The sequence below is a fragment of the Halichoerus grypus genome, chromosome 9 (genome assembly GCF_964656455.1).
Source record: "Halichoerus grypus chromosome 9, mHalGry1.hap1.1, whole genome shotgun sequence".
Lineage (NCBI taxonomy): Eukaryota > Metazoa > Chordata > Mammalia > Carnivora > Phocidae > Halichoerus > Halichoerus grypus.
In genome coordinates this window covers 97,585,776-97,611,050 of record NC_135720.1, presented here as the reverse complement: position 1 = coordinate 97,611,050, position 25,275 = coordinate 97,585,776, and the positions used below count along the sequence as shown (strand labels likewise).

The window sequence follows — 25,275 nt, the reverse complement described above, 5'->3', positions numbered from 1 at the left end:
TCAACTCTCCTGATTTTCACTTGCTGGCCTCCTGTGGCCGTTTAGCTATTCCAAATTGGCAAAGTTTGGCTTGCATAACTTTAACTGATAAATGCTGGTGTCACTGAGGAAGAAAACTGCCTCAAGACCTAAGCCCCAAGGACAGCACAGCAGCCTGCTGCCACCGTGTGGTGACTTGGTGCAAATGTGGAAGCAGAAAATCCTACAGGGCTGAGCTTTCAAGGAAAACAAAATTAAAGGTGTTGACAAAAGCACACAGTATTAAGGCCATGCATATAATATAAAAATAGGTTAAGTTTATTCAAGGTCTTAGATATTTAAGTCAGAAGCATGTATTAGTTTTAACTGGTGCTACAGAAAAGAAAGCTTTCTTGGCCTTCATGACTTGCTGCAGAGCTTCACTCACACCAGCACAGAACAACCCAAAGACTATTCCAGACCAATGTGCTCAGGAAAGAAAAAACAGCCAACGAACAAGGAAAGGATGAGCAGAAACCAGCTGTGCTCCCCCCATATTCTCAGAGGTTATATGTTATTTACCACGAACAATGGTTTGGTTTGTTCTGGGTGGGAGATAAGCAGAATGAATGAATGAATGAATGAAGATACAACAGTCTTAGTCCTTGCCCACTTTCTTCTCTTCACCCCACAACAGCTTTCATTACCCATTCCCAAAGCTCAGCTTTGTCACGTGTCCCTCAACTTCGGTTCAATTAACACTGTTATTCAGGAAATGAAGGCAAAGACTGGCGGGAGCAGGGAGAGGAAATATGGAAGAAACATCCCAAAGTTCAGAGATGAGTTATCCTCAGATAAGGAAGATGATGCCCTCGGAGACCATGACCTGGTTGTCGTCCTGCATCTTGCTCAGCGCAACCTGGATCTCTGCTGAAGAGAAGGGCTCTTCTCTGTCCTGGTTGATGGATTCTGTGAGGCGATTCATGCCCACCGACTGTGCGTGAGCTTCCCGGAACACATCCAAGAGGGCCACCTTGAATTCCTTCAACCTGTCCAAGTCAGGAGAAGATGGATAAAGGAGAAGTATACAAACCGAAAAGCTCTCAGGCAAGATCTATGTAAGTGTTAATACAGTATAGGTATCCCCAACAGTCAATTTTAGAGCTTCCTGCACATTGAGAAATAATACCATTTTAAAAACCACCTTTCTACTCACCTGGATTCACTCAATTCCACCTTCTGGGACTCCTTGGTCTCCTGTGAGTCTGCTGTCTTTGGAGTGTGTACTTCAGAGGATAAATGGTTGCAGATAATGGGAAGACAACATGGTGAAGCCATTTCCATTTCCAAAGACACCAGGAAAGTAATCTCCACTCCCCACACCTCACTGAGCCTACAGAACACCCACTTCCTAGGGTTCTTCTGGAACCAGTCAGGGTAGAGAAAATGAGTCGGGCAAGAGACCCGCAACATACGTTATCTGGGATGCTTATGCCAGGCTTGGCAAAGAGCACAGTTCCTCAGGAAGGAAGCAGCAACTGAGCAAAGCCCAGTTTCCAAAGTTTTGACTGGGTTTCCCGAGGTTCTCTTGGGACAAACCTCTTGGACACAGGGCCCTGAGCAGGACACCAAATGGCAATGCACCAGAAAATGTAGTACACAGAGCAACTAAAGTTAGCAGTCAAAGGAACCACCTCTTTATCAATAGGAGACAGTCACTCACCTTGAGGCATTTCCTCCTCTGTGTCACTGAAGTCATAGGGGTCATAGGAGCCCCCATCCTTGGCATCAGTGTGACGAGTCCTCCTCCTAAAATACCCATAGCAGTTAAGAGAAAGGCTTTGGAGAAACCCATCCTGGGCCTCTGACCAGAGAAAAAGAACTAGGACAATCTACAATCAAAATGCTAGGCCCAGGCCTATATAAACTGTTACTTTTTCTTGAAAGAGACCAAAAGTCTCTGGACTAGAACACAGACAGGCCCTGCTTCCCAATGCTCTTTTTCTCTATCAGCCACCTTAGACATTCAATCACAGGCATGAATACCATGAGGAAAGGATTCTGAAAAATAATACACTCAAAAACCTGTTTGAGTCAGTGTGCTCCTGCTACTTAGCATTTCTTTAGCAGGAAAGAGGTCAAAAGCATCCTACCAGGGGCGCCTGAGGGGCACAGGTGCTTAGGCATCCGACTCTTAGTTTCTGCTCAGGCCCTGATCTCAGGGTTAGGGGATCAAGCCCTGCTTCAGGCTCCATGCTCAGCACAGAAGTCTACTAAAGTTTCTCCCTCTGCCCTCACCCCCCTACCCCGCCATGCGCGCACCCTACAGATCTAGGCACCTTTTCCCAACAATAACTTGATGTCAACCAGCAGTACTGATTCACCTCCCTCCCCTCCCCCAACTTATGTCTTTGTCTCCTTTCTCTTCGCTCCGCCTTACCTCTTACTCTTCTGCTCTTGGTCCTCCTGGCTTTTCTCCTCTTCATCCTCTGTCTCTGATTCACCCTCATTTCGCTTCTTTCGTTTCTTCTCCTTCTCTAGAACCTAAGACCAAGCCAAGCATGGGTGGGTGGGAAGGGTCACTGACGCTGGGAAACTGAATGAAAAATTCTCAGTAAGAGTCCCTTCTACACCATCAGCAGAAATAAGATGAAAGAGCGAGCCTCTTTCATCCCTGAGTCCAGAACCAGGGGCAGAGGAATAGGCTGCTGCCTATCTTTAAAAATGCTGAGAGGTGGGGCGCCTGGCTGGCTCAGTCGGTTAAGCGTCCAACTCTTGGTGTCAGCTCAGGTCATGATCTCAGGGTCATAGGACTAAGCCCCGTATCGGGCTCCTTGTTCAGCAGGGAGTCTGCTTGAGATTCTCTCTCCCTGTCCCTCTGCCCCTCCTCCTGGGCTCTCTCTAAAATAAATAAGTCTTTAAAAAAAAGTGCTGAGAGGTATGTTCAATTCCTTTGACATAGTAGATACTTAATGAGTATTTAAGGAACAAAGAAGTGAATGAAAAAAAAGCCCAGCCCATAACGGTTAAGTGGAAAACAATCCATTTCTTTATAGATCAGGTGGTTAATTTAAATTTAAGACAACTCCCACCCTAGCAAAAAGAGTAAGCCAGGAAAAGCCTATCAGACCCACAACTAAACCCCAGAGGGCTACAGTTCACTAAACTGGAGAGGGGGTGGGCAACAAGGAAAAGACAGTGAAGGCTTCAAGGCCTGGTGTCTAAAATGAAAGAAACACAATGTTACAAGCAGAAGCAAAAGCAGAAACAGAATGACAGGCCCAAATTTGAGAGTTCAACTTTTGATGTGAGTTTTTGAGATGCCAATGGGATACCTGAAGAGACTGGCAAAAGAAAAGGTACAGAGGGAAGAGGAAGATCACCCAGGTTAATCCTTTGGAAACATCTACTTTTTTAAGAGACAAAGGAAGTATGAATAGGCAGAGAAGCAGTCGATTGATGATGCAGCACATCAATGAAACCAGAATCTCTGGGGCCTCTGGTAGCTCTGGCATCAGTATTTTAAAGCTTCCCAGCTAGATGCTGCTTTCCACTGATGACCTAAATGCAGGTGTCACCATGAAGGGCTGGGCAGCCCAAGCACCAACATTTACTCAGAAGGAGCTCTCAGGCCCAAGCATGTGGACCCTCACCTTCTTGAAGTAAGCGTACTGGACCAACTCCACAGCTACCTCTGCATCCTGCAAGTCCACAGTCTTGCTCATGCGGGCCTTGGCATGGGCTGTGGCCAATCGAATCAGAGTCTCCAGTGTCCGGGCTGTAACTGGTGATGTCTGGGGAAGAAAACAAGGGAGGATTACTTGTCCAGAATTCCTTAGGCTTGCCTATCATTCCCACTGTACAGAAAAGGATAAAGATACTACTGGAATGACTCTAGGAAGTAAAAGCAAAGGATTCAGAGCTCTGTATTCTGTATAAACACCACATAAAATTCACAAAAATAAAAACAGCCAAGAAAATATGAGTGTTGAGGTTCGAGAAAAGGGTAGGTGAACAAGGAAGAAGAAAATGAGGCATCTTACAGCTGGAAAGAAAAAAGGCTAGAAAGACTACAATAGTGAAGGAGGAAAAATAATCCTTACTGCCAATCTGCAATGCTCCAGTAACTTTGCTTTTCTATCAACTGCATTGTTTAACACTCTCGATAACTTCTCCAAATTTTATAGATGAGGAAATAGGACTCAGCGTTTCAAGTAACTTGGGCAAGGTCACACTAAAGGAGGGGTGTGAAAGAGGTCATCTGAGGACAAATTTTTAAAGTTGGATAAATTCAAGTCCAGAGGATGAAGAGAATTCTGGCATGTTCTCATCCAGTGGTTCTCATGGGGGTGGGTGCATACCAAACTGGTGTGCTTCCATCTTTTTTAAATGCTATTGGCTGAATGGCATCTCTGACCTAATGAATCAGAATGTCTATGTTTAGGACTGGCCATGTATTCTTTTTAAGTTTCAGGTGATTATGATGTGCCCACCTAGTTAAGCATCCCTGACATTATCCAACCTTCTCATTTTATGGATAAAAAAAACTGTGAGCTGAGATGTGAAGAGATCTGTGCAAGGCCCAAAAATTAGCTGAAGACCTGGGATCAGAACAGAGGGCTAGTTCTTTCTGTCACACCCCCACATCTCCCATTGTATGATCCTTGATCTGGTCACTTCTACTTTCAAGTTTCCCAAATTATCATGGGATGGGGTATTATTTATAGCCCATGGAATGGTATAAACAATACCCCATCCCACGTTCAAAAACAAATATATTCACTTTTAAATAAATTCACCAAATCTTTTAATGATTTAAAAGGTACCAGAGTGTGGCAGCTACACACTCCATTATAAGCTCCAATTCCTGGATAACCTAAAAAGCAAGTGAAATCCTAGCTTGCATTAGCAGAACTACAGAATCCAAATTGAGAGATTTATAAGACCCACTAAGACCACAACTAAACCAGTGTTTTGTTCAATGAGAAGGCTTCTGACACACTGGAACATTTTCATGTGGTGAGGGAAACAATTAAAAAGAAAAGGGGCTGCTTAATCTGAAGAAGACAAGTCATACACAATCCCCAGAAAACAAATTAAGCCCCATGGGTTTAAGTCATGGGGAAGCAAGTTTAAATAGAAGAATATTCTAACATTTCAATGCAGTGATGTGCCGGGCATGCTGCCACTGAAGATGTCAAGGAAGGCTTAGCAGAAATTCCAGAAGATGGAATGACTGCCTGGGTGTGAGGCTGGAATAGGTGACCTGGGATCATGTCTAAATCCAAGAGTCTATGTCTATAGCACGTAACAACGGTCTTGGACTTGGGTCTTTCTGCCATGAAATCCTGTATGAACTCTACTGCCCCAAAGAGTTTAGATAAATTCACAGGCAGATTTCTAGAAATGGCTTTGGATAACCATGATGGTTATCCAACTAATCATTTGTCAAAGTCCAGCTCAAATACCATACTCTCTTCCCTCAAATTCATACCCCTTCTATAAAGTCTAAAGGAAAAACTAATAGCTTCTTCATCTATATTCACTCCAACCATCTTTCACATTCATTTCCTTTTAGGTACCACACTGTGGTAGATATTTATAAACAGGCATATATGATCTTTCCATCTACCTTCCTGCCTCCTAAGTTCCAGATCTGAGTTCTCTGAGGATAGCTCTTCCTATTTTAACCCTGCATGCAAGAACAGACACCAGTTCAGTTCCCAAAAGTGGCTCCTTATGTTTGCTGAATGAATCACAGCTTCTGGAAGCCAATGTCCTCTGAACTAATGAGATAAAGGTGTTCTCACTTCGTTTTCCTTTGCAGAAGGAAATGATTAGAATTGGAGAACAGGAAGCCCTTCAGACCAGAAAGTAAAAGGGGAGGAATCACTAAGTTGAAATGCTTCCAGAGCTCCCAGATAACAGGGACTCCCCAGCCTTCTACTTCAGGAATTCCCAGGTCCATCTTCCCTGTGGGGACTCACCCTGGCAGTGTCCGAGCTCATGCTGTCTTGGCTGCGCAGGCGTGAGTACTCTTCTGCAATGTAGGCGGCTGAGTCCTGAGTTAGGATGGGCTTGATGATTTTGGCCACGTGGATGTACTTCCTCATGAACGCTGCACTCACCATCTTCTCCCTGCGGGCACACACAGTGATTTCTTCTTCTTTGCCACACCTCGACACCTGACTGGGCTGGGGGCTTGGCCTCTCCTCAGAGAAGTCAAGGTCAAGTGGCAGAGATACAATCTAGAATACGTTATCAGAAATCCCACTTATATAGAATGTGTACGAGACCCTTTCATGTATGTCAATTGAATCAGAATGTAGCTATTACTTAGGTATTTGTCAGGTAAAAATTTAGGTATTATTTGCCCTATTTAATAGGTTAAAAACTACAGCTCAGAGGAGACTTAAATTCAGTGTTCTGCCTCTAAATTCCATGTTCTTAAACAACAGGTTTGAATCTATATGCTTCCTACTGCACCACAGCCCTAAATACAGGTATAAGATCTCGTATTTTGTGCTTTGAACACTTGAACCCTAGTCTCCTTTATCCAAATCCACCTGCACAGCACCCAGGGCTTGCCATCTACTGTCCCTTCAACAGTAGCTTGTCACAAATGGCTAAAGGACTTGTGCAGTACTTCACGTACGAGGATAACATAACATACCCACCATCAGTTGAGCATGTTGTCAAAGCCTTCCTTTTAGAAGATTAGAACCTAAACCCATTCGCCACAAACACTTACAAGGCAACTGGCCAGGAAAAGAAGTATCTAAGTGTGGGATCCAGAAAAGAAAACAGGGCCACATGGCTACGAATCCAAGCATGATCTTGCCTGGGCAGCACATAAAAATATGCTAATATGACAGAAATCTCAGGTTCCTTCAAGGGAGAAGTATGAAGAATGCTCACTTTTTCTTCTTGGTCCCATGCAGAAGGTTGTCATGCTTCTCATAAATCTGGGTGTCCTGCTGGTCTTCCTGGTTAAAATTGGGATCGTCTGTGGCCAGGATATCCACGGCACTACCCAAAGGCATAGCTGGAAAACCCAAGTTGGGAGAAAGGAGAGTAAGAAATTGCTTCTTCTGAAGAGATAAAATACTAATAAAGCAAAGACACATAGACACGTGGAGCCCACAAATAAGAAAGGTGGAACTACCTAGCTCCCAGAAGATGCTCAAAGGTGTTCCTAGACCCAGAAATGGAAAAAAGACACACCTTAGGATAACTCCCAGAGAGCAAGAAGGGAGTGGTCACGAAGGCAAGGCACCTTCAACATCAACCCAGAAACGGAAACACCCACCACGACCTGGGCCAGGTCTGAGATAACCGCATCTGTTTAGGTCCCCCTCCATTAATCAGTCTGACTCTTCCCGTGGCCTCACCATCGCCATCCTGTTCCCCGGGGGCCCTGTAACGGTGCATCCTAAGGACATGGTCTGAGATCTCCCGATCCTGCTCAGGGTCCATCTGATCCAACATGATGAAGAGTAAGTCAAACCGGGATAGCAGTGAGTCCTGCAGCCCAATGTTCTCCATGGGGGTCTTATACTGATCATACTGTGCAACGGAAGGAAAAAGGAAAGTGGAGGCGACATCAATGGGAAAAAAGGACAAGGAGGCTATTTAAAGCTATTAAAATACTTACTTCAGTTTGTCTACCTGCAACCCTTCTCTCACTGAAGCTTCGAGAGACCTGAGCGAACTCAGAGCCCCACCTCCTAGCTGAGGTGCCTCTAATAAGCTTATCGTAGGTCTCGAAACCAGCATCCTCCTTCCCAAGCTTTATTCTGCCCCTGCCATTCCCAGGGCAGGACCAACCCTGAAAGATGACTCCTCCCCTGCCTGTTATTGACAAGGGGGCTAAGCCAAAAACACTTGGAAACTTTGGAGTCCCTTACTCAGAAGGTAATGAGTAAAATCGCAATGAAAATGGTCAATAATCTATAAATCATAAAGTCTTAAGGATCAAGGGAGATCTTCCCTGGGACTCAAGAACCTCTATACTTTTTTATCTTTCAATTCTGGGCCTATGAGGCTACCCACCCGCAGACACTTCACAGTCAGAGGGTCTAACATCCTTGTGGGTAACATTAATAATGATTCTGACCACGTTCCCATTTCAGGACCTGCCATTTTCTCCCTACATTTCCCAATATAATTCTTCAAGATGACATAAACATATGTTACCATTAATCTAAAAACCAAGGATCTCAACCCAAGCTATGCATTATCACCAACTATGGAGCCTTTCTAAACCATAGTTACCAAAAGCCCCAACCCAAAAACTTGAATTCAGAAACCCTGGACTGGGGACCAGGCACCTGCATGTTTAAAAACCTCCACGAAAACAGGTAACCCCATACACTGTGGAATTGTAAATTGCCAGAGCACAGTATGGGCTCTGGGTTCAAATCCTGACTCTGCCATTTTCTAGTTTGTGATTCTTGAGTAACTTACTTAATTTTTTATGCCTCCATTTTCTCACCTGTAAGATAAGGATAATAACTACCTATCTACAAGGTTATCGTGAGGATAAAAGCAAATTACTTGTAAGTCTTAATTAATAGTATTATTATGGTACAAACTTTAAAGAGGGCAATTTGGCAATCTCTACCAAAATGAAAATGCATATAACTCTTTAATCCACTGATTCTGTTACTAGGTATTTATCATACAGATATCTGTAACAAAATACATATAAAGGGATATTCACTGCAACTTCATTTCATAATAGCAAGGGGGAAAAGGGAAAATGCCAAATGCCCATCAAATAGAGACTAAACAAATTACTATAAATCCATACAATGGAATATAAGACAGCTGCCCAAAAAAAAGAAAGAAAAAATAAAGGCAAAATTGGGCAAACCCCAAGCTGAATAAATATAAAAGATACACCTTAGCACATCATCATCATAGTGAAACACAAAGATAAACAGACACATTTGGTAACAAGGAGCCAGTATGGTTGTTGGTATACACTTAAGTTTTTGTTTCCCCACTCAAGAGTTGTTAGTGGTTATCTCTTGGAGAAGGGATAGGAGAGCAAAGGAAGGCTTTTAATGTCCATACTGCACTCTCTGTTCTGTTTATACATCTAACCATCTGCATATGGTACTTTTGTTGTAATGGCAATACAGGTTACTGGGTTGTGAGAGTGCAGGTCACTTTTGTTTTCTTCTTTGTATTTTTAAAGTTATTTTAAATAAATAACTTTCCAGGGGATTCTGATGTGGATAAAAAAGTGACGAACCACTGCCCTAAATCAAGGACAACAGCAAAATGAGGGATGAGCTTAACTTAATCTTTGGCCTATTACTCCTCCGGGACACCAAGAATCAACTTCATGGCCCAGCTACTCAGCAAAACCAAAGGTGAGGACAACGGTAAAGTGCTGATTCCACTCACCCTGCCATAGACGGGGTTGGCAGCTGCCAAAACACTGCAGCGGGCATTCAGCCGAGCATGGATGCCAGCCTTGGCGATGGTGACTCGACCCTGCTCCATCACTTCGTGGATGGCCGTGCGGTCCATATCGGACATCTTGTCAAATTCATCGATGCAAACCACACCTCGGTCAGCAAGGACCATGGCCCCTGCTTCCAGCCGGCGCTCCCCTAGGAAATGAGGAGGTAAAGATACGTTTTACTATCCAGGTTGTAGAAGACAAGGGGAGAGATTTCAATCTCCTTCCTAAGCACTCAATGTTGCTCATGAGAATATAATGAGGAGCAGTCAGTTCCTAGAGACTTAGAGAAAAACCCTCGTGGGTCAACCTTTTTAGCTCCAATCTGAATGATCCCAAAGTAGCCAGCCTCCAACAAACTTCTTTCATCAATTCTCTTATCTTCATCCTCAAGTGATTCCCCAACTAGATCTCTGCTCTCTTTTCACTAGTCTTCAAATCCCTTTCTCTAATTTATAAAATAGCGCAATCTTCATTTTTATTTCCCTTCCAATTTGCAAAGGTTTCTCCTTCAAAAACTGTCTTCTAGGAGACATTCTTATCCATAGAGGGCCACCCAAAGACTTAAATAATTCACCCCCTATTGCCAGAGATACTCAGTCTTCTACAGCCTGGCTCAAACTAACCTTTCTAGTGTATCTTCCCAATACAAGCTTCCCGAGAGCAAACTCAAGGAAACTATGCTTGATCTCACTGTGGGACCTTTGCCAAAGACCCTTACACCCTTACCGGTTTCCTGGTCTGTAGTGACAGCAGCCGTCAGACCCACTCCAGAGGAGCCCCGGCCAGTGGTGGGGATAGCCCGGGGAGCAGTGCACAGAACATAGCGTAGAAGCTGAGACTTGGCAACCGACGGGTCCCCTGTAATTGGGTGGGGCAGTGGTGACTTGCTAGGAAACTCCTCCCCCCGCCCGAGCAAGTTCTACTTTTCTAGTACAGCTCTTGGCGTAACAGAAATTTACAGTAACTGGTTGTAAATAATATTCCTTTCACTTGTAATGGCAAGTTACAGGAAGAATATATTTTAGACATTATAAATCAGGAAATACAAAAATGAGAATAATAAGGAGAGATTTTTAGTCTTTTGCCCTTTGATGGAAATGAAATACACCATGTAGAGAATACACAATCTTACAGATTATAGATTCCCACAAGCACACTCCACAAGGGAAGACCAAGAATCTGATCCCCAGTGTCATACCGATCAGGAGAATATTGATGTCCCCACGGATGTGGCTGCCATTTTCAAGTTCTCGTTCCACCCCTCCCAAGAGCAAGCAGAGAATTGCCTTCTTAACATAGTCGTGCCCATGGATGCTAGGGGCCAATGACCTGGCCAGCTGGTCAAAGATATCCTACAGGAGGAATAACCAAAGGTGTGAAAAGCCTAGTGAGATTCAGTGGGGTTTTGCTGAGCTCTGCTTTATACTTTAGCTTATAAAAATGCTTGAAGAACTCCACAAGTGTAGACACTGTTTCTAACTGTACACTGAACAGATCATTGTCAGAACAGATAAAGAGAAAGCCTGTATTCCAAAACCTGCTTAGAGGTTTAATATTTAAGAAAAAAGTATTTCCAGGTTCAAAACATTTTAGGTTTTTTTTTTTTTTTTTTTTTTTAAAGATTTTTTTTATTTATTTATTTGAGAGAGAATGAGAGAGCAAGCACATGAGAGGGGGGAGGGTCAGAGGGAGAAGCAGACTCCCTGCCGAGCAGGGAGCCCGATGCGGGACTCGATCCAGGGACTCCAGGATCATGACCTGAGCCAAAGGCAGTCGTTTAACCAACTGAGCCACCCAGGCGCCCCAAAACATTTTAGGTTTAATAAGAATATATAATGCGATTCCAGTAACCTTTTGTTTTGATTTGGCTTGGTTTGTTTCTTCAGTAACCTTAATCACACAGGCATACACACATGACCCTTAAACAATGCAGAAGTTAGGGGTGCCAAACCCCCATGCAGTCCAAAATCTACATGTAACTTTTGATCCCCTCAAAACTTTACTAATGTCCCACTGCTGACCTCACCTCACCAATAACATAAAAACAGTCAATTAACACATTTTTGTGTTTGATATGTACTATATGCTGTATTCTTAAAATAAGTAAGCTATAGAAAGGAAAATGTCATTAAGAAAATCATAAGGAAGAGAAACACATTTATAGTACCATACTGTATTTATCAGAAAAAAACCCACAGGCAAGCAAACCCACACAGCTCAAACTTGTGTTGTTCAAGGGTCAACTGTATTTTCTTCAATTCTACCTGTGGACATTTTGTCTTTAAAAAGAAAAACAAACTAGAGAACTAAAACAAAAATAACCTATCTTAAACTTAAGTAACGCATCACTACTGTCTTCCATATGGACTTATTGGTACATTGATATTCTCTTATTCTAGTACTTGTATTAGGTTCACTTAGCAGCCCAGCAGGTAACAAAACAGAAATATTAAACAGCAAAAACACCCTTTTACTTGCTGACTGGGTCAAATTAAAAGCTAACACCACATCCTTTAGAGAAAAAACCTTGACCCTCCTCCTGATCCAGTACAAAGATGAAAGGTGGTCCATGCAAAACACAACCCTAACAAATCCATCCCCACCCTCAAATCCCTGAAAGATGCTCAGACCTTAGAACGAGTTTTACTGAACTTCTTGATCTTGGCTATATCCTCAGCAGAGAATGAAGGCTGAACATCCTTGCTCATTTGCTTCACATTACAGGCAATCAGGATAGTCCTGGGACAAAGAGGGGAATAAGAAGAAGCCTGCGGTTTTCAATTTCTAACATCAGAGCCAACAGCAAATCGGAAAACAATAAAGAGAAAAAAGACAAGTTGTTCTGAATTCAACAACTAATACTCTTAGTCTGCGACACAAATATGCTGATGACTCTTCACCTCAGGAATTTATCCTCTGCTGTCCCACAGATCTTCCTTCAGACAGAAGTGTGGATGAGAAGGAGGTGGGAATACATGAGAAACTCATGTAAGCCAAGAGGCTATAATCATGTTACCGGTAACTCCCACTTTTAGCATAAGATAGTACTACCAGTTTTATCTGATGGAAAAGATGTATCCCATCTCCCAGGCAGCTAGACCTGTCTGATGTATGCTCCAGAATATGGCAAACTGGAGCAAGAATACTACCAGAAATGCAAGCTGCCAGCAGCATGCCAAATACCTCACAACTGCCCCTTTACCTGAAGGTCCCTGAGGTGTAGCCTCCCTTCTTTCCAGGAAGGCAACGGTAGGTCCCCACCACCTGGACTCGGTCACCAGGCTTCACTTTATCTACCAAGTCATCATCCAGAATGACGTCCACAGAGCGGGGAAGTTGACCAGCTGGGGCCTTCTCCGGCATCTCCTGGATAGTGACGGTCTGGTGGTCCTTGTAGACAGAAAGGCCATATTCGGTCTCGAGGGGATTGTTTTCCTCGTCCTGAAAAAGACACACAGAGAAGCACTGCTATCTCATCCCGGTGTTAGAAATGCCACACTCATTTTTTGTAGGAAACAAATATAATTTGGAAATGACCTCATGAGATTTTAGTATCTAGGAACAAAAAAAGCCAAATGTCTTCTCCAATTTTTTCCATTCCCATCTGTTCTAGTAACAAATCATCTAATGGAAGGGACAACTATAGTCTGAGGGAACCATGGCTATATTAACATCTAAATTAAGATTCTTATTTCCCCTGTACTATGACATAATATTTCCACTCCTAGGTAATACCCGACAGAAACATTCTTCCAAAGCCACATATTACAATGTTCACAGCAGCATTATTCCCAATAGCCAAAAACTAGAAAATATCCAAATGCTATCAATAGAATGGTTGAATAAATGTGGTATATCAACCCAAATGAACACTATACAGCAATGAAAATGTATGAAATACATCTATACACAACATGGATGAATCTCAAAACATCTGTTGAACAAAGGAAGCCCAACACAGGAGTATTTAGATAAAATATAAAAACCAGGCAAGAGGGGGGCGGAGCAAGATGGCGGAGGAGTAGGAGACCTGGATTTCATCTCCTCTCAAGAATTCAGCTGGATAGGGATCAAACCATTCTGAACACCTACGAACTCAACAGGAGATCGAAGAAAAGAAGAGCAACAACTCTCTGAACAGAAAAGCGACCACTTTCTGGAAGGTAGGACTAGCGGAGAAGTGAATCCGAGGCGATATTCGGGAGGATAGACGGCGGGGGGGGGGGCCCACGGCCGCTTCTGGCAAGTCATAGAGCTGCGGAGCACAAAATCGGAACTTTTAGAAGTCGGCTCCGCTGAGGGACGTCACTCCGGTGGCTAAGCGGGGGGTGGAACCCTCGCGGGACAGTGTGGTCTCAGGACCCTCGGGGTCACAGAAAGTCCGGGGGTGCCTAAGTGCGGCAGAGCTCCCAGGTATCGGAGCGGGGAAGCCGGCTGCAGAGACGGAGCCCAGGCGTGGGCTCTCAGCTTGGGGTTGCCATAAACCGTGATCCGCGGCACAGTCGGGCCACTGCTCCTCCAGCAGGGACCCAACAAGCGGCAGATCCAGGGAGACTCACCTTCCTCCCCCAGGAGGAGCGGCGCGGGAGCGCACCGCAGGGATCTGCTGGGTTTGGAGACTCCACACGGGGTCGGGTGCCAGAGATAGAAACGCGCGGTCACAGGCCGGGTGAGCACGGAGTGCGGCCGGAGACCGGGGAGACGGGAGTGACTGACTGCTTTTCTCTAGGGGCTCACTGATGAGCAGGGCCCCGAGTTCTCGGCTCCTCTGAGGCGGAGATTGGGAGGCCGCCATTGCACTCTCCGCCTCCAAAGCTGTACCGAAAGCTTGCAGGGAACAAAAGCTCCGGAGAGCAAACACGAGCAGATTACTTAGTCTGGACTGGGCAAGGGCGGGGCAATTCCGCCTCCGGCAAAGACTTTTGGAAACCACGGCAACAGGCCCCTCCCCTAGAAGATCAGCAAGAACAGCCAGCCAAGACCAAGTTTACCGATCAATGAGAACCGCAGAACTCCAGCGCTAGGAGAATACTGCACATAGAATTCATGGCTTTTTTTACCATGATTCTTTAGTCTTTCAAAGTTAATTTTTTTTGTAACTTTTTTTTTTTTGAATTTTTCTTTTTCCCTTTTTCAACCAACATCTTATCAATCCCTTTTTTAAAAAAACATTTTTATTTTTCATTTTTAGAGTCATATTCTATCCCTTCATAGTAGTTACCCGTATTTTTGGCATATATATATAAGTTGTTCTCTCTTTAAAATTTTGAGATAGTTTCTTCTAACAGATCAAAATATACCCTAAATCTCTAGTGTATGGTTTTTTTCTACTCCCCTGCCTGATCACATTCTCTCCCTTTTTTTTTCTTAAATCCTCTTCTTTCTTTTTTCAAACAACTTCTTATCAATTCCTTTTATAAAATTTTTTATAATTTCCATCTTTACAGTCATATTCCATCCCTTCATCATATCAACCCTTATTTTTGTACATGTATAAGTTTTTCTTTCTTTAAAATTTTGGGAGGCACTTTCTTCTAACAGATCAAAATACACCCAAAATCCAGTGTGTGGCACTGATCTATATACCAGCCTGATCATATTTGATCACATTCTGTTTTTTTTGTTTTGTTTTGTTCTGTTTTTGTTTTTATCTTTATCTTTTTCTTTTTTTTTTCTTTTTCTTTTTTCTCTCTTTCCCTTTCTTTTCCCACTGCTTCAGGTCTTTTCTGATTTGTTTAGAGTATATTTTCTGGGAACGTTGTTACCCAGTTAGCATTTTGTTCTCTCATTAATCTATTCTCCTCTGCACAAAATGACAAGACGGAAAAAATCACCTCAACAAAAAGAACAAGAGGTAGTACCGACTGCCAGGGACCTACTCAATACGGACATTAGTACAATGCGGATCTAGAGTTCAGAATCATCACTTTAAAGATACTAGCTGGGCTTGAAAAAAGCATGGAAGTTATTAGAGAAACCCTTTCTGGAGAAGTAAAAGAACTAAAATCTAACCAAGTAGAAATCAAAAAGGCTATTAATGAGGTGCAATCAAATATGGGGGCGCTAACTGCTAGGATAAATGAGGCAGAAGAAAGAATCAGTGAGATAGAAGACCAAATGATGGAAAATAAAGAAGCTGAGAAAAAGAGAGATAAACAACTATAAACAACTACTGGATCACTAGGGCAGAATTCGAGAGATAAGCGATACCATAAGACGAAACAACATTAGAATAATTGGGATCCCAGAAGAAGAAAGAGAGAGAGGGGCAGAAGGTATACTGGAGCAAATTATAGCAGAGAACTTCCCTAATTTGGATATTGGAGCAAATTATAGCAGAGAACTTCCCTAATTTGGGGAAGGAAACAGGCATCAAAATCCAGGAAGCACAGAGAACCCCTCTCAAAATCAATAAAAATAGGTCAACACCCTGACATCTAATAGTAAAACTTACAAGTCTCAGAGACAAAGAGAAAATCCTGAAAGCAGCTTGGGAGAAGAGATATGTAACCTACAATGGTAGAAACATTAGATTGGCAACAGACCTATCCACAGAGACCTGGCAGGCCAGAAAGGACTGGCAGGATATATTCAGAGCACTAAATGAGAAAAATATGCAGGCAAGAATACTATATCCAGCTAGGCTGTCATTGAAAATAGAAGGAGAGATAAAAAGCTTCCAGGACAAACAAAAACTAAAGGAATTTGCAAACACGAAACCAGCCCTACAAGAAATCTTGAAAGGGGTCCTCTAAGCAAAGAGAGAGCCTAAAAGCAACATAGACCAGAAAGGAACACAGACAATATACAGTAACAGTCACCTTACAGGCAATACAATGGCACTAAATTCATATCTTTCAATAGTTACCCTGAATGTAAATGGGCTAAATGCCCCAATCAAAAGACACAGGCTATCAGATTGAGTTAAAAAACAAGACCCATCGATATGCTATCTGCAAGAGACTCATTTTAGACCCAAAGACACCCCCAGATTGAAAGTGAGGGGGTGGAAATCCATTTACCATGCTAATGGACACCAAAAGAAAGCTGGGGTGGCAATCCTTATATCAGACAAATTAGATTTTAAACCAAAGACTGTAATAAGAGATGAGGAAGGACACTATATCCTACTTAAAGGGTCTATCCAACAAGAAGATCTAACAACTGTAAATATCTATGCCCCTAACATGGGAGCAGCCAATTATATAAGGCAATTAATAACAAAAGCAAAGAAACACATTGACAACAATACAATAATAGTGGGGGACTTTAACACCCCCCTCACTGAAATGGACAGATCGTCTAAGCAAAAGATCAACAAGGAAATAAAGACTTTAAATGACACACTGGATTAAATGGACTTCACAGACATATTCAGAACATTCCATCCCAAAGCAATGGAATACACATTCTTCTCTAGTGCCCATGGAACATTCTCCAGAATCGATCACATCCTAGGTCATAAATCAGGTCTCAACCGGTACCAAGAGATTGGGATCATTCCCTGCCTATTTTCAGACCACAATGCTTTGAAGCTAGAATTCAATCACAAGAGGAAAGTCGGAAAGAACTCAAATACATGGAGGCTAAAGAGCATCCTACTAAAGAATGAATGGGTCAACCAGGAAATTAAAGAAGAATTAAAAAAATTCATGGAAACCAATGAAAATGAAAACACAACTATTCAAAATCTTTGGGATGCAGCAAAGGCAGTCCTAAGAGGAAAGTATATAGCAATACAAGCCTTTCTCAAGAAACAAGAAAGGTCTCAAGTACACAACCTAACCCTACACCTAAAGGAGCTGGAGAAAGAACAGCAAATAAAGCCTAAACCCAGCAGGAGAAGAGAAATAATAAAGATCAGAGCAGAAATCAATGAAATAGAAACTAAAAGAACAGTAGAACAGATCAACGAAACTAGGAGCTGGTTCTTTGAAAGAATTAACAAGATTGATAAACCCCTGGCCAGACTTATCAAAAAGAAAAGAGAAATGACCCAAATCAACAAAATCATGAATGAAAGAGGAGAGATCACAACCAACACCAAAGAAATACAAACAGTTATAAGAACATATTATGAGCAACTCTATGCCAGCAAATTAGATAACCTGGAAGAAATGGATGCATTCCTAGAGATATATCAACTACCAAAACTGAACCAGGAAGAAATAGAAAACCTGAACAGACCTATAACCACTAAGGAAATTGAAGCAGTCATCAAAAATCTCCCAAAACACAAAAGCCCAGGGCCAGATGGCTTCCCAGGGGAATTCTACCAAACATTTAAAGAAGAATTAATACCTATTCTTCTGAAACTGTTCCAAAAAATAGAAATGGAAGGAAAACTTCCAAACTCATTTTATGAGGCCACCATTACCTTGATCCCAAAACCAGACAAAGACTCCATCAAAAAGGAGAATTACAGACCAATATCCCTGATGAACATGGATGCAAAAATTCTCACCAAAATACTAGCCAATAGGATCCAACAGTACATTAAAAGGATCATTCACCATGACCAAGTGGGATTTATCCCTGGGCTGCAAGGTTGGTTCAACATCCGCAAATCAATCAACGTGATACAATACATTAACAAAAGAAAGAACAAGAATCATATGATCCTCTCAATACATGCAGAAAAAGCATCTGACAAAGTACAGCATCCTTTCTTGATCAAAACTCCTCAGAGTATAGGGATAGAGGGTACATACCTCAATATCATAAAAGCCATCTATGAAAAACCTACAGTGAATATCATTCTAAATGGGGAAAAACTGAGAGCTTTCCCCCTAAGGTCAGGAACGCGGCAAGGATGTCCACTATCACCACTGCTATTCAACATAGTATTAGAAGTCCTAGCCACAGCAATCAGACAACAAAAAGAAATAAAAGGCATCCAAATCGGCAAAGAAGAAGTCAAACTCTCACTCTTTGCAGATGATATGATACTCTATGTGGAAAACCCAAAAGACTCCACCCCAAAACTTCTAGAACTCATACAGGAATTCAGTAAAGTGGCAGGATATAAAATCAATGCACAGAAGTCAGTGGCATTCCTATACACCAACAACAAGACAGAAGGAAGAGAAAATAAGGAGTTGATCCCATTTACAATTGCACCCAAAACCATAAGATACCTAGGAATAAATCTAACCAAAGAGGCAAAGGATCTGTACTCAGAAAACTATAAAATACTCATGAAAGAAATTGAGGAAGACACAAAGAAATGGAAAAACGTTCCATGCTCACGGATTGGAAGAACAAATATTGTGAAGATGTCAATCCTACCTAGAGCAATCTACACATTCAATACAAACCCCATCAAAATACCATCCACTTTTTTCAAAGAAATGGAACAAATAATCCTAAAATTTGTATGGAACCAGAAAAGACCCCGAATAGCCAGAGGAATGTTGAAAAAGAAAAGCAAAGCTGACGGCATCACAATTCCGGACTTCCAGCTCTACTACAAAGCTGTCATCATCAAGACAGTATGGTACTGGCACAAAAACAGACACATAGATCAATGGAACAGAATAGAGAGCCCAGAAATGGACCCTCTACTCTGTGGTCAACTAATCTTTGACAAAGCAGGAAAGAATGTCCAATGGAAAAAAGACAGTCTCTTCAACAAATGGTGTCGGGAAAATTGGATAGCCACATGCAGAAGAATGAAACTGGACCATTTCCTTACACCACACACAAAAATAGACTCCAAATGGTTGAAAGACCTCAATGTGAGACAGGAGTCCATCAAAATCCTAAAAGAGAACACGGGCAGCAACCTCTTCAACCTCAGCCGCAGCAACTTCTTCCTAGAAACATCGCCAAAGGCAAGGGAAGGAAGGGCAAAAATGAACTATTGGGACTTCATCAAGATAAAAAGCTTTTGCAAAGCAAAGGAAACAGTCAACAAAACCAAAAGACAACCGACAGAATGGGAGAAGATATTTGCAAATGACATATCAGATAAAGGGCTAGTATCCAAAATCTATAAAGAACTTATCAAACTCAACACCCAAAGAACAAAGAATCCAATCAAGAAATGGGCAGAAGACATGAACAGACATTTTTCCAAAGAAGACATCCAAATGGCCAACAGACACATGAAAAAGTGCTCAATATCGCTCGGCATCAGGGAAATCCAAATCAAAACCTCAATGAGATACCACCTCACACCAGTCAGAATGACTAAAATTAACAAGTCAGGAAACGACAGATGTTGGCAGGGATGCGGAGAAAGGGGAACCCTCCTACACTGTTGGTGGGAATGCAAGCTGGTGCAGCCACTCTGGAAAACAGTATGGAGGTTCCTCAAAAAGTTGAGAATAGAGCTACGGTATGACCCAGCAATTGCACTACTGGGTATTTACCCCAAAGATACAAAAGTAGGGATCCGAAAGGGTACGTGCACCCCGATGTTTATAGCAGCAATGTCCACAATAGCCAAACTATGGAAAGAGCCAAGATGTCCATCAACAGATGAATGGATAAAGAAGTGGTATATATATATATATATATATATATATATATATAATGGAGTATTATGCAGCCATCAAAAGGAATGAGATCTTGCCATTTGCTACGACGTGCTATTTCAGGCCAGTTGCATTTTCTGCAGAAGGAACTGGAGGGTATTATGCTGAGTGAAACAAGTCAAACAGAGAAAGATATGTATCATATGATCTCACTGATATGAGGAATTCTTAATCTCAGGAAACAAACTGAGGGTTGCTGGAGTGGGGGTGGGGTGGGAGGGATGGGGTGACTGGGTGATAGACACTGGGGAGGGTATGTGCTCTGGTAAGCGCTGTGAATTGTGCAAGACTGTTTGTGCAAGACTGTTGAATCTCAGATCTGTACCTCTGAAACAAATAATGCAATATATGTTAAGAAAAAAAAAAAGAAGATAGCAGGAGGGAAGAATGAAGGGGGGGACATCGGAGGGGGAGACGAACCATGAGAGACGATGGACTCTGAAAAACAAACTGAGGGTTCTAGAGGGGAGGGGGGTGGGAGGATGGGTTAGCCTGGTGATGGGTATTGAGGAGGGCACGTTCTGCATGGAGCACTGGGTGTTATGCACAATGAATCATGGAACACTACATCTAAAACTAATGATGTAATGTATGGGGATTAACATAACAATAAAAAATTAAAAAAAAAACAGGCAAAAGTACTCTATGTTGCTAGATATCAGGATGGGGTTAACCTTGGGGAGTGTGGGCCCTCAAACACTTCTGAGTGCTAGGAAGGTTCTGTTTCCTGGTTTGGATGCTGATTTAACAGGTATTTTCAGCTTGTGAAATTTCAGTGAGCTGCATCCTTATATAAACTTTCCTGTATGTATATTAAACTTTAGTAAAAACGTTTTTAACTTTTACTTCCTTGCCATTTGAATTTTCTAAAAACACAACAGCTGCCACTTACTGAGTGCTTACTACGTACAAGGTATTGTGCTATTATTTTATGAGATTATCTCATGTAATCCATCCAAACAACTCAGTAAAGCAGGTACTTTTCACACGTAACAAATAAGGAAACCGAGGCTGGAGAGGTTCAGTAAGTTCCCCAAGTCACATAGGAAATTGCAGAGCCAGGACTTGAGGCAAGTGTTAACTCCAAAGCCATGTTCTTCAGTACCACAGTAGATGACCTCCAGGAGTCCAGTGTATTTCAGGTCTTGAGCAAAGAAGCTTGGCCCCAGTAATCAGAAGAGTACTCCCTGGGTAGTTACTGAAGACATTCTAGAAGGAGGGATCTTACTGAAGAGAGCAGGGTGACTTAGAAAATGCAACTGGCCTGAAAGTAAAAGGACTTGGGTCCTAGTCCTTAGGGTCATCATTAAGGACTGGACCATGTGCAAGTCACTTTTTTTTTTTTTTAAAAAAGATTTTACTTATTCATTTGAGACACAGAGATACAGAGAGAGAGAGAGAGAGAGCGCATGAGTGGGGGGAAAGGCAGAGGGAGAGGGAGAAGCAGGTCCCCGTTGAGCCAGGAGCCCGATGTGGGGCTCGATCCCAGGAAGCTGGGATCATGACCTGAGCCGAAGACAGACGCTTAACCATCTGAGCCACCGAGGCGCCCCATCTGCAAGTCACTTAACCTCTCCAAATCTCAGCATTTCACCTGGAGACAGACTAAATGATTCTAAAGTATGCTTCAGTTATAATTCTAAGATACTCATTCTTGTTTTATGTTAAGATTCCTGCCCCAATTGCGTTGAAAATAAGAACTGGGTCTCATTCATATCTGTATCCTCCACAGTGCTTAACAATTCTTTGGATACAGTGGCTCTCAATTAAAATTTGATGGCAGCGGCAGGTATTTTTGATAGAATGGGAATTCAGACATCAAGTAACCAACATTAATCATCTTGTTTCATTAAGAGACCCTCACATTGTCCTCAGTTCAGATCAATCTGAACACTATAAAGCCATTTCCAATGCCATTCTTCTCCCAACCCAAAGTAAAATATTTGCAAATATTTCATGGTAACATTATAGAGTAAGTATTCTCCCATATTACTTTAAGTAGATTATAAAGTTATATATAACTTTGCTAAAAGATCTATGTAGATTAATGACTTTTTTCAATCCTTCCATAATTTGCCAAATTTTATAGAGTATTTATTCTTTTTTAAAAAAATAAGAATTGAAGACTTTCATATTAAACTCTGCTTAACAATCAATCTTTCCTTTAGATTAATCCTTACTTTTCATCTGATTTACTTCAGAAGACTTCAGGTATCACTCAATTATTTGCATTAAAACAGACATCTTTGATTCCAACCCCCAAGCCCAATTAATTAATTCCCCTCACCTTGGTGGGATACACAGAGCTGGAAGGAAAAGCCACCAGGGTGGTGAGATCAGAATAACGTCGCTCTATAGTCTTCTTGGTAGCAGGGCAGTAGTGGACACTGCGGACGACTTTGGGACGAACTAGAGAGCCTAGCAATGGAAAACATGCATATAAAGTCATGCAACTAGACAGTGACAGAGGTGGAATCTGACCCAGGCAAGTCTATCGTGACTCTAAATACTGTGTTCTTCTGACTAGTTTAAGCTGCTTCAATAATACTTGTCATTTATTCATTTTTATATTTATATTTAGAACATCAACATGTCTATATAAAACTTCAAGTACAACCGATCCTGACCAAGAAATGATAGGAGTTCAGAGTTAGAATGAGGAGACTGCCAAAAGCAAGACTCCCCTACGCTCAGCGGAATTCAGCATTCTGGACCCCCTAATCTTTGTGCACACTACAGCTCCTTCCAGCTTCACCCTGTTAAGTTCAATGCTATATGCTACCTAACTCTACTCGGCCTCTCCTGCTTCCCCAGCCCCTCTTAACGGGCTATCCCAGCTCCATTCCCTTAGCCCCGACTTGAAGCCACTCACACTTAGTGACAATGCCCTCCACGCAGACCACACAGCTGAGGAAGCAGGAGGTAAGAGTCCGGGGAGAGACATGCTTGGAGCCAAAGCTGCCCTCCAATCCTATGTAGAACTCCTCATACTGCTTGGCATAGGTAGCATCAATGGAGGCCACAAAATCCTTTAAAGCCCGCTGGAAGGCAACCAGCTCCTCAAAGGCATTGCTCAGGAGGCTGGACATGGACGACAGAGAGAATAATTAGGCAGAGAGAGAAAAACTCGAAAAAATCGACCCTCAAAAACAAAAGTAGTGTAAAATCTAGTGCCCTTCTGCTGTCCTAGAAGACTCAGTAAAATACATCATAACTGACAGTTAACTTGAATTCAACTTCTCAAAGATGCAGAAATGGTAACTCAGTTAAAACATGGAAGGAGAAGCTCTTAACAGGAAAACACCCAGGATGTCTGGGTGGCTCAGTCGATTAAGCAGCTGCCTTCAGCCTGGGTCATGATCCCAGAGTGCTGGGATCCAGTCCTATATCGGGCTCCTTGCCCAGCGGGAAGCCTGCTCCTCCTTCTCCCTCTCCCTCTGCCTGCCGCTCCCCTGCTCGTGCGCTCTCTTTCTCTCTGAGAAATAAATAAATAAAATCTTTAAAAAAAAAGGGGGGGGAAACACCCACCACCTACTTTGGGAAGAAGAGAAAAACAGAAGCGGGTGAGGCAATGAGGGTCAAAAACATTTCATCCAGGTCCTCTCTTGGGAAGCCTGTCCAATCCGGGGAAGAGAAAGGGAAGCCATTGTCACCCAGAGCCAGGATATCCTCTTGGGAACCCTTACCACTTACCGGTTAGCCCTCTTCTCGTTTTTCCTGCGCAAGTCATTCACATTGACAATCAACCGGTATTGGTTGTCACTGATCAGCTCCCGAACTTTGCTCTGATAAACTCCCTGGTCTTCCTGCAAAATAACCACCACATATCACAACAGCCACAAATTCAAAAATAGGACTGTATTTGAACAGAGGCAGTTCTCACAGCAAGATAAATCAATCTCTGCAGCAGAACTGACCTCAAATTTCTCCACATTTTCACTCACTAGCATGAGATTCCAAATACACCCTAAGAGGCTGTTGCAGGAGTTATAATGATCTCCTCAACGTCCATGCCATTATTTCTATTACTATCTGCAGCTTTTCTGTATGCAGTCATTTCTCAACTTCTAACAGGGAATTAAAACAAGCTCATAATAAGTCTAAAAGGACAAGTAAAAATCTTGTCAAAATGTAAATTAGCATATTAAAATGACTTTTCATTTAAGAATTACGTAGGGAATTAAAATACTGTATTTCCCGATCTGCTGTATAATAGGGAAAGAGTTCTCTCATATCCGGACCTAAAGGAATAGGGAGCCTTACTATTTGTTTACAGACCCAGCATTATCAACCCTTTCAAGATGCTTTACCAATATTCTACGGCTTCCAGTCCTGGGTGGCATACAAAACCCCCTTTGCCAGCATAGCAAACACTTCTCTTCTGCATCTCCTTTGGCATTGAAAAAGAATGCGGCCAAGTTAGGAAGTCTTTTCCGCCCGGTTGGAAAGCCAGTCCTTAAAATCTGCACGTCTATAAGGTAGCGGGTCACTACGTTCTACAGCATTCTCCCCGCCCCCCCACCCCGACTCCTGCCAAATTCAGAGAGCGGGGAGTGATTTCCGAAAGGCCACAGGGAGCTTTGCCATTTCGTGTGCACTTGAAAGAAACCCGTCGCCTTTCGCGAGACCCCGCCACCATTTGCACTTAGGAGAGTTACAGGATCGCTCTCTCAAGGCTGCACGTACAGGAGACCAACCAACTACGCAATCCACCGCGAGAAACGTTACGAGATCCGAGATGGAAGACTCCTGAGGGCGCCGGCCCGGCCGCAACAGTCCGGGAGCTCCGGGCCCTGCCCCGGCTCTGCGTGGAGCAGCATCTGCCGCGGCCTCGCTTGGCCCGTCAGCGTCACCAGGGGCTCCAAGCGCCAGAGTCTCGCGCCCCCGCGCCTCCCTCACCTCGTCATCCAAGAAATCCAGGTAATCTCTCTGCGCCTCTCGCAGCTCTATGTCGTCCAGTACCACTGTCCCCGCCATGCTCGCCGCCAGAGAACCGCTTCCTCCAGACCCGCGCGGAGGGTCGTCAGATGACCCCGCCCCGGCGCGAAAACTTCCGAACTTTTCCCGCCACCAAAGGCTACGTCGAGAAGGGGCGGGGTTTTCCGGGAGGATATACACATTCTGATTGGCTGATTCCTCTTACGCGAGAATAGCGAGTATCCAATCGAGAACTTCTTCCACTTCGGCTTTCCTGAACGGCGCCTCGCACTGGCGGGAAATATGACATCCCGAGCCCTCTGTTTCTCCCCTCACTGACAGGCAAGCGGACCAACGGGGCCGAGAGGAGGCTCGCGGAGTCTGATC

The 25,275-nt window shown here is 43.0% G+C and overlaps 1 protein-coding gene across 2 annotated transcripts; it reads right to left on the bottom strand.

The window, feature by feature from the left end:
- Nucleotides 1-276: 276 nt before the first annotated feature.
- On the bottom strand, nucleotides 277-25,052 carry MCM3 (minichromosome maintenance complex component 3). Of its 2 annotated transcripts, none has more exons than XM_036087757.2 (17): nucleotides 24,871-25,052; nucleotides 23,665-23,777; nucleotides 22,844-23,052; nucleotides 22,259-22,389; nucleotides 12,636-12,874; nucleotides 12,064-12,172; nucleotides 10,632-10,785; nucleotides 10,160-10,291; nucleotides 9,373-9,581; nucleotides 7,350-7,524; nucleotides 6,877-7,003; nucleotides 5,946-6,096; nucleotides 3,612-3,752; nucleotides 2,399-2,502; nucleotides 1,682-1,767; nucleotides 1,175-1,244; nucleotides 277-1,007 (listed from the first exon to the last, which is right to left on the bottom strand). In XM_036087757.2, exons 1-17 carry the CDS (start codon nucleotides 24,946-24,948, stop codon nucleotides 809-811), a joined length of 2,427 nt encoding a protein of 808 aa, XP_035943650.1. In that variant the 5' UTR covers nucleotides 24,949-25,052; the 3' UTR covers nucleotides 277-808. The 2 variants fall into 2 exon arrangements, with proteins under 2 accessions (XP_035943650.1, XP_077911374.1); XM_078055248.1 differs by lacking the exon at nucleotides 24,871-25,052 and adding an exon at nucleotides 24,658-24,778.
- Between the last annotated feature and the right edge of the window lie 223 nt (nucleotides 25,053-25,275).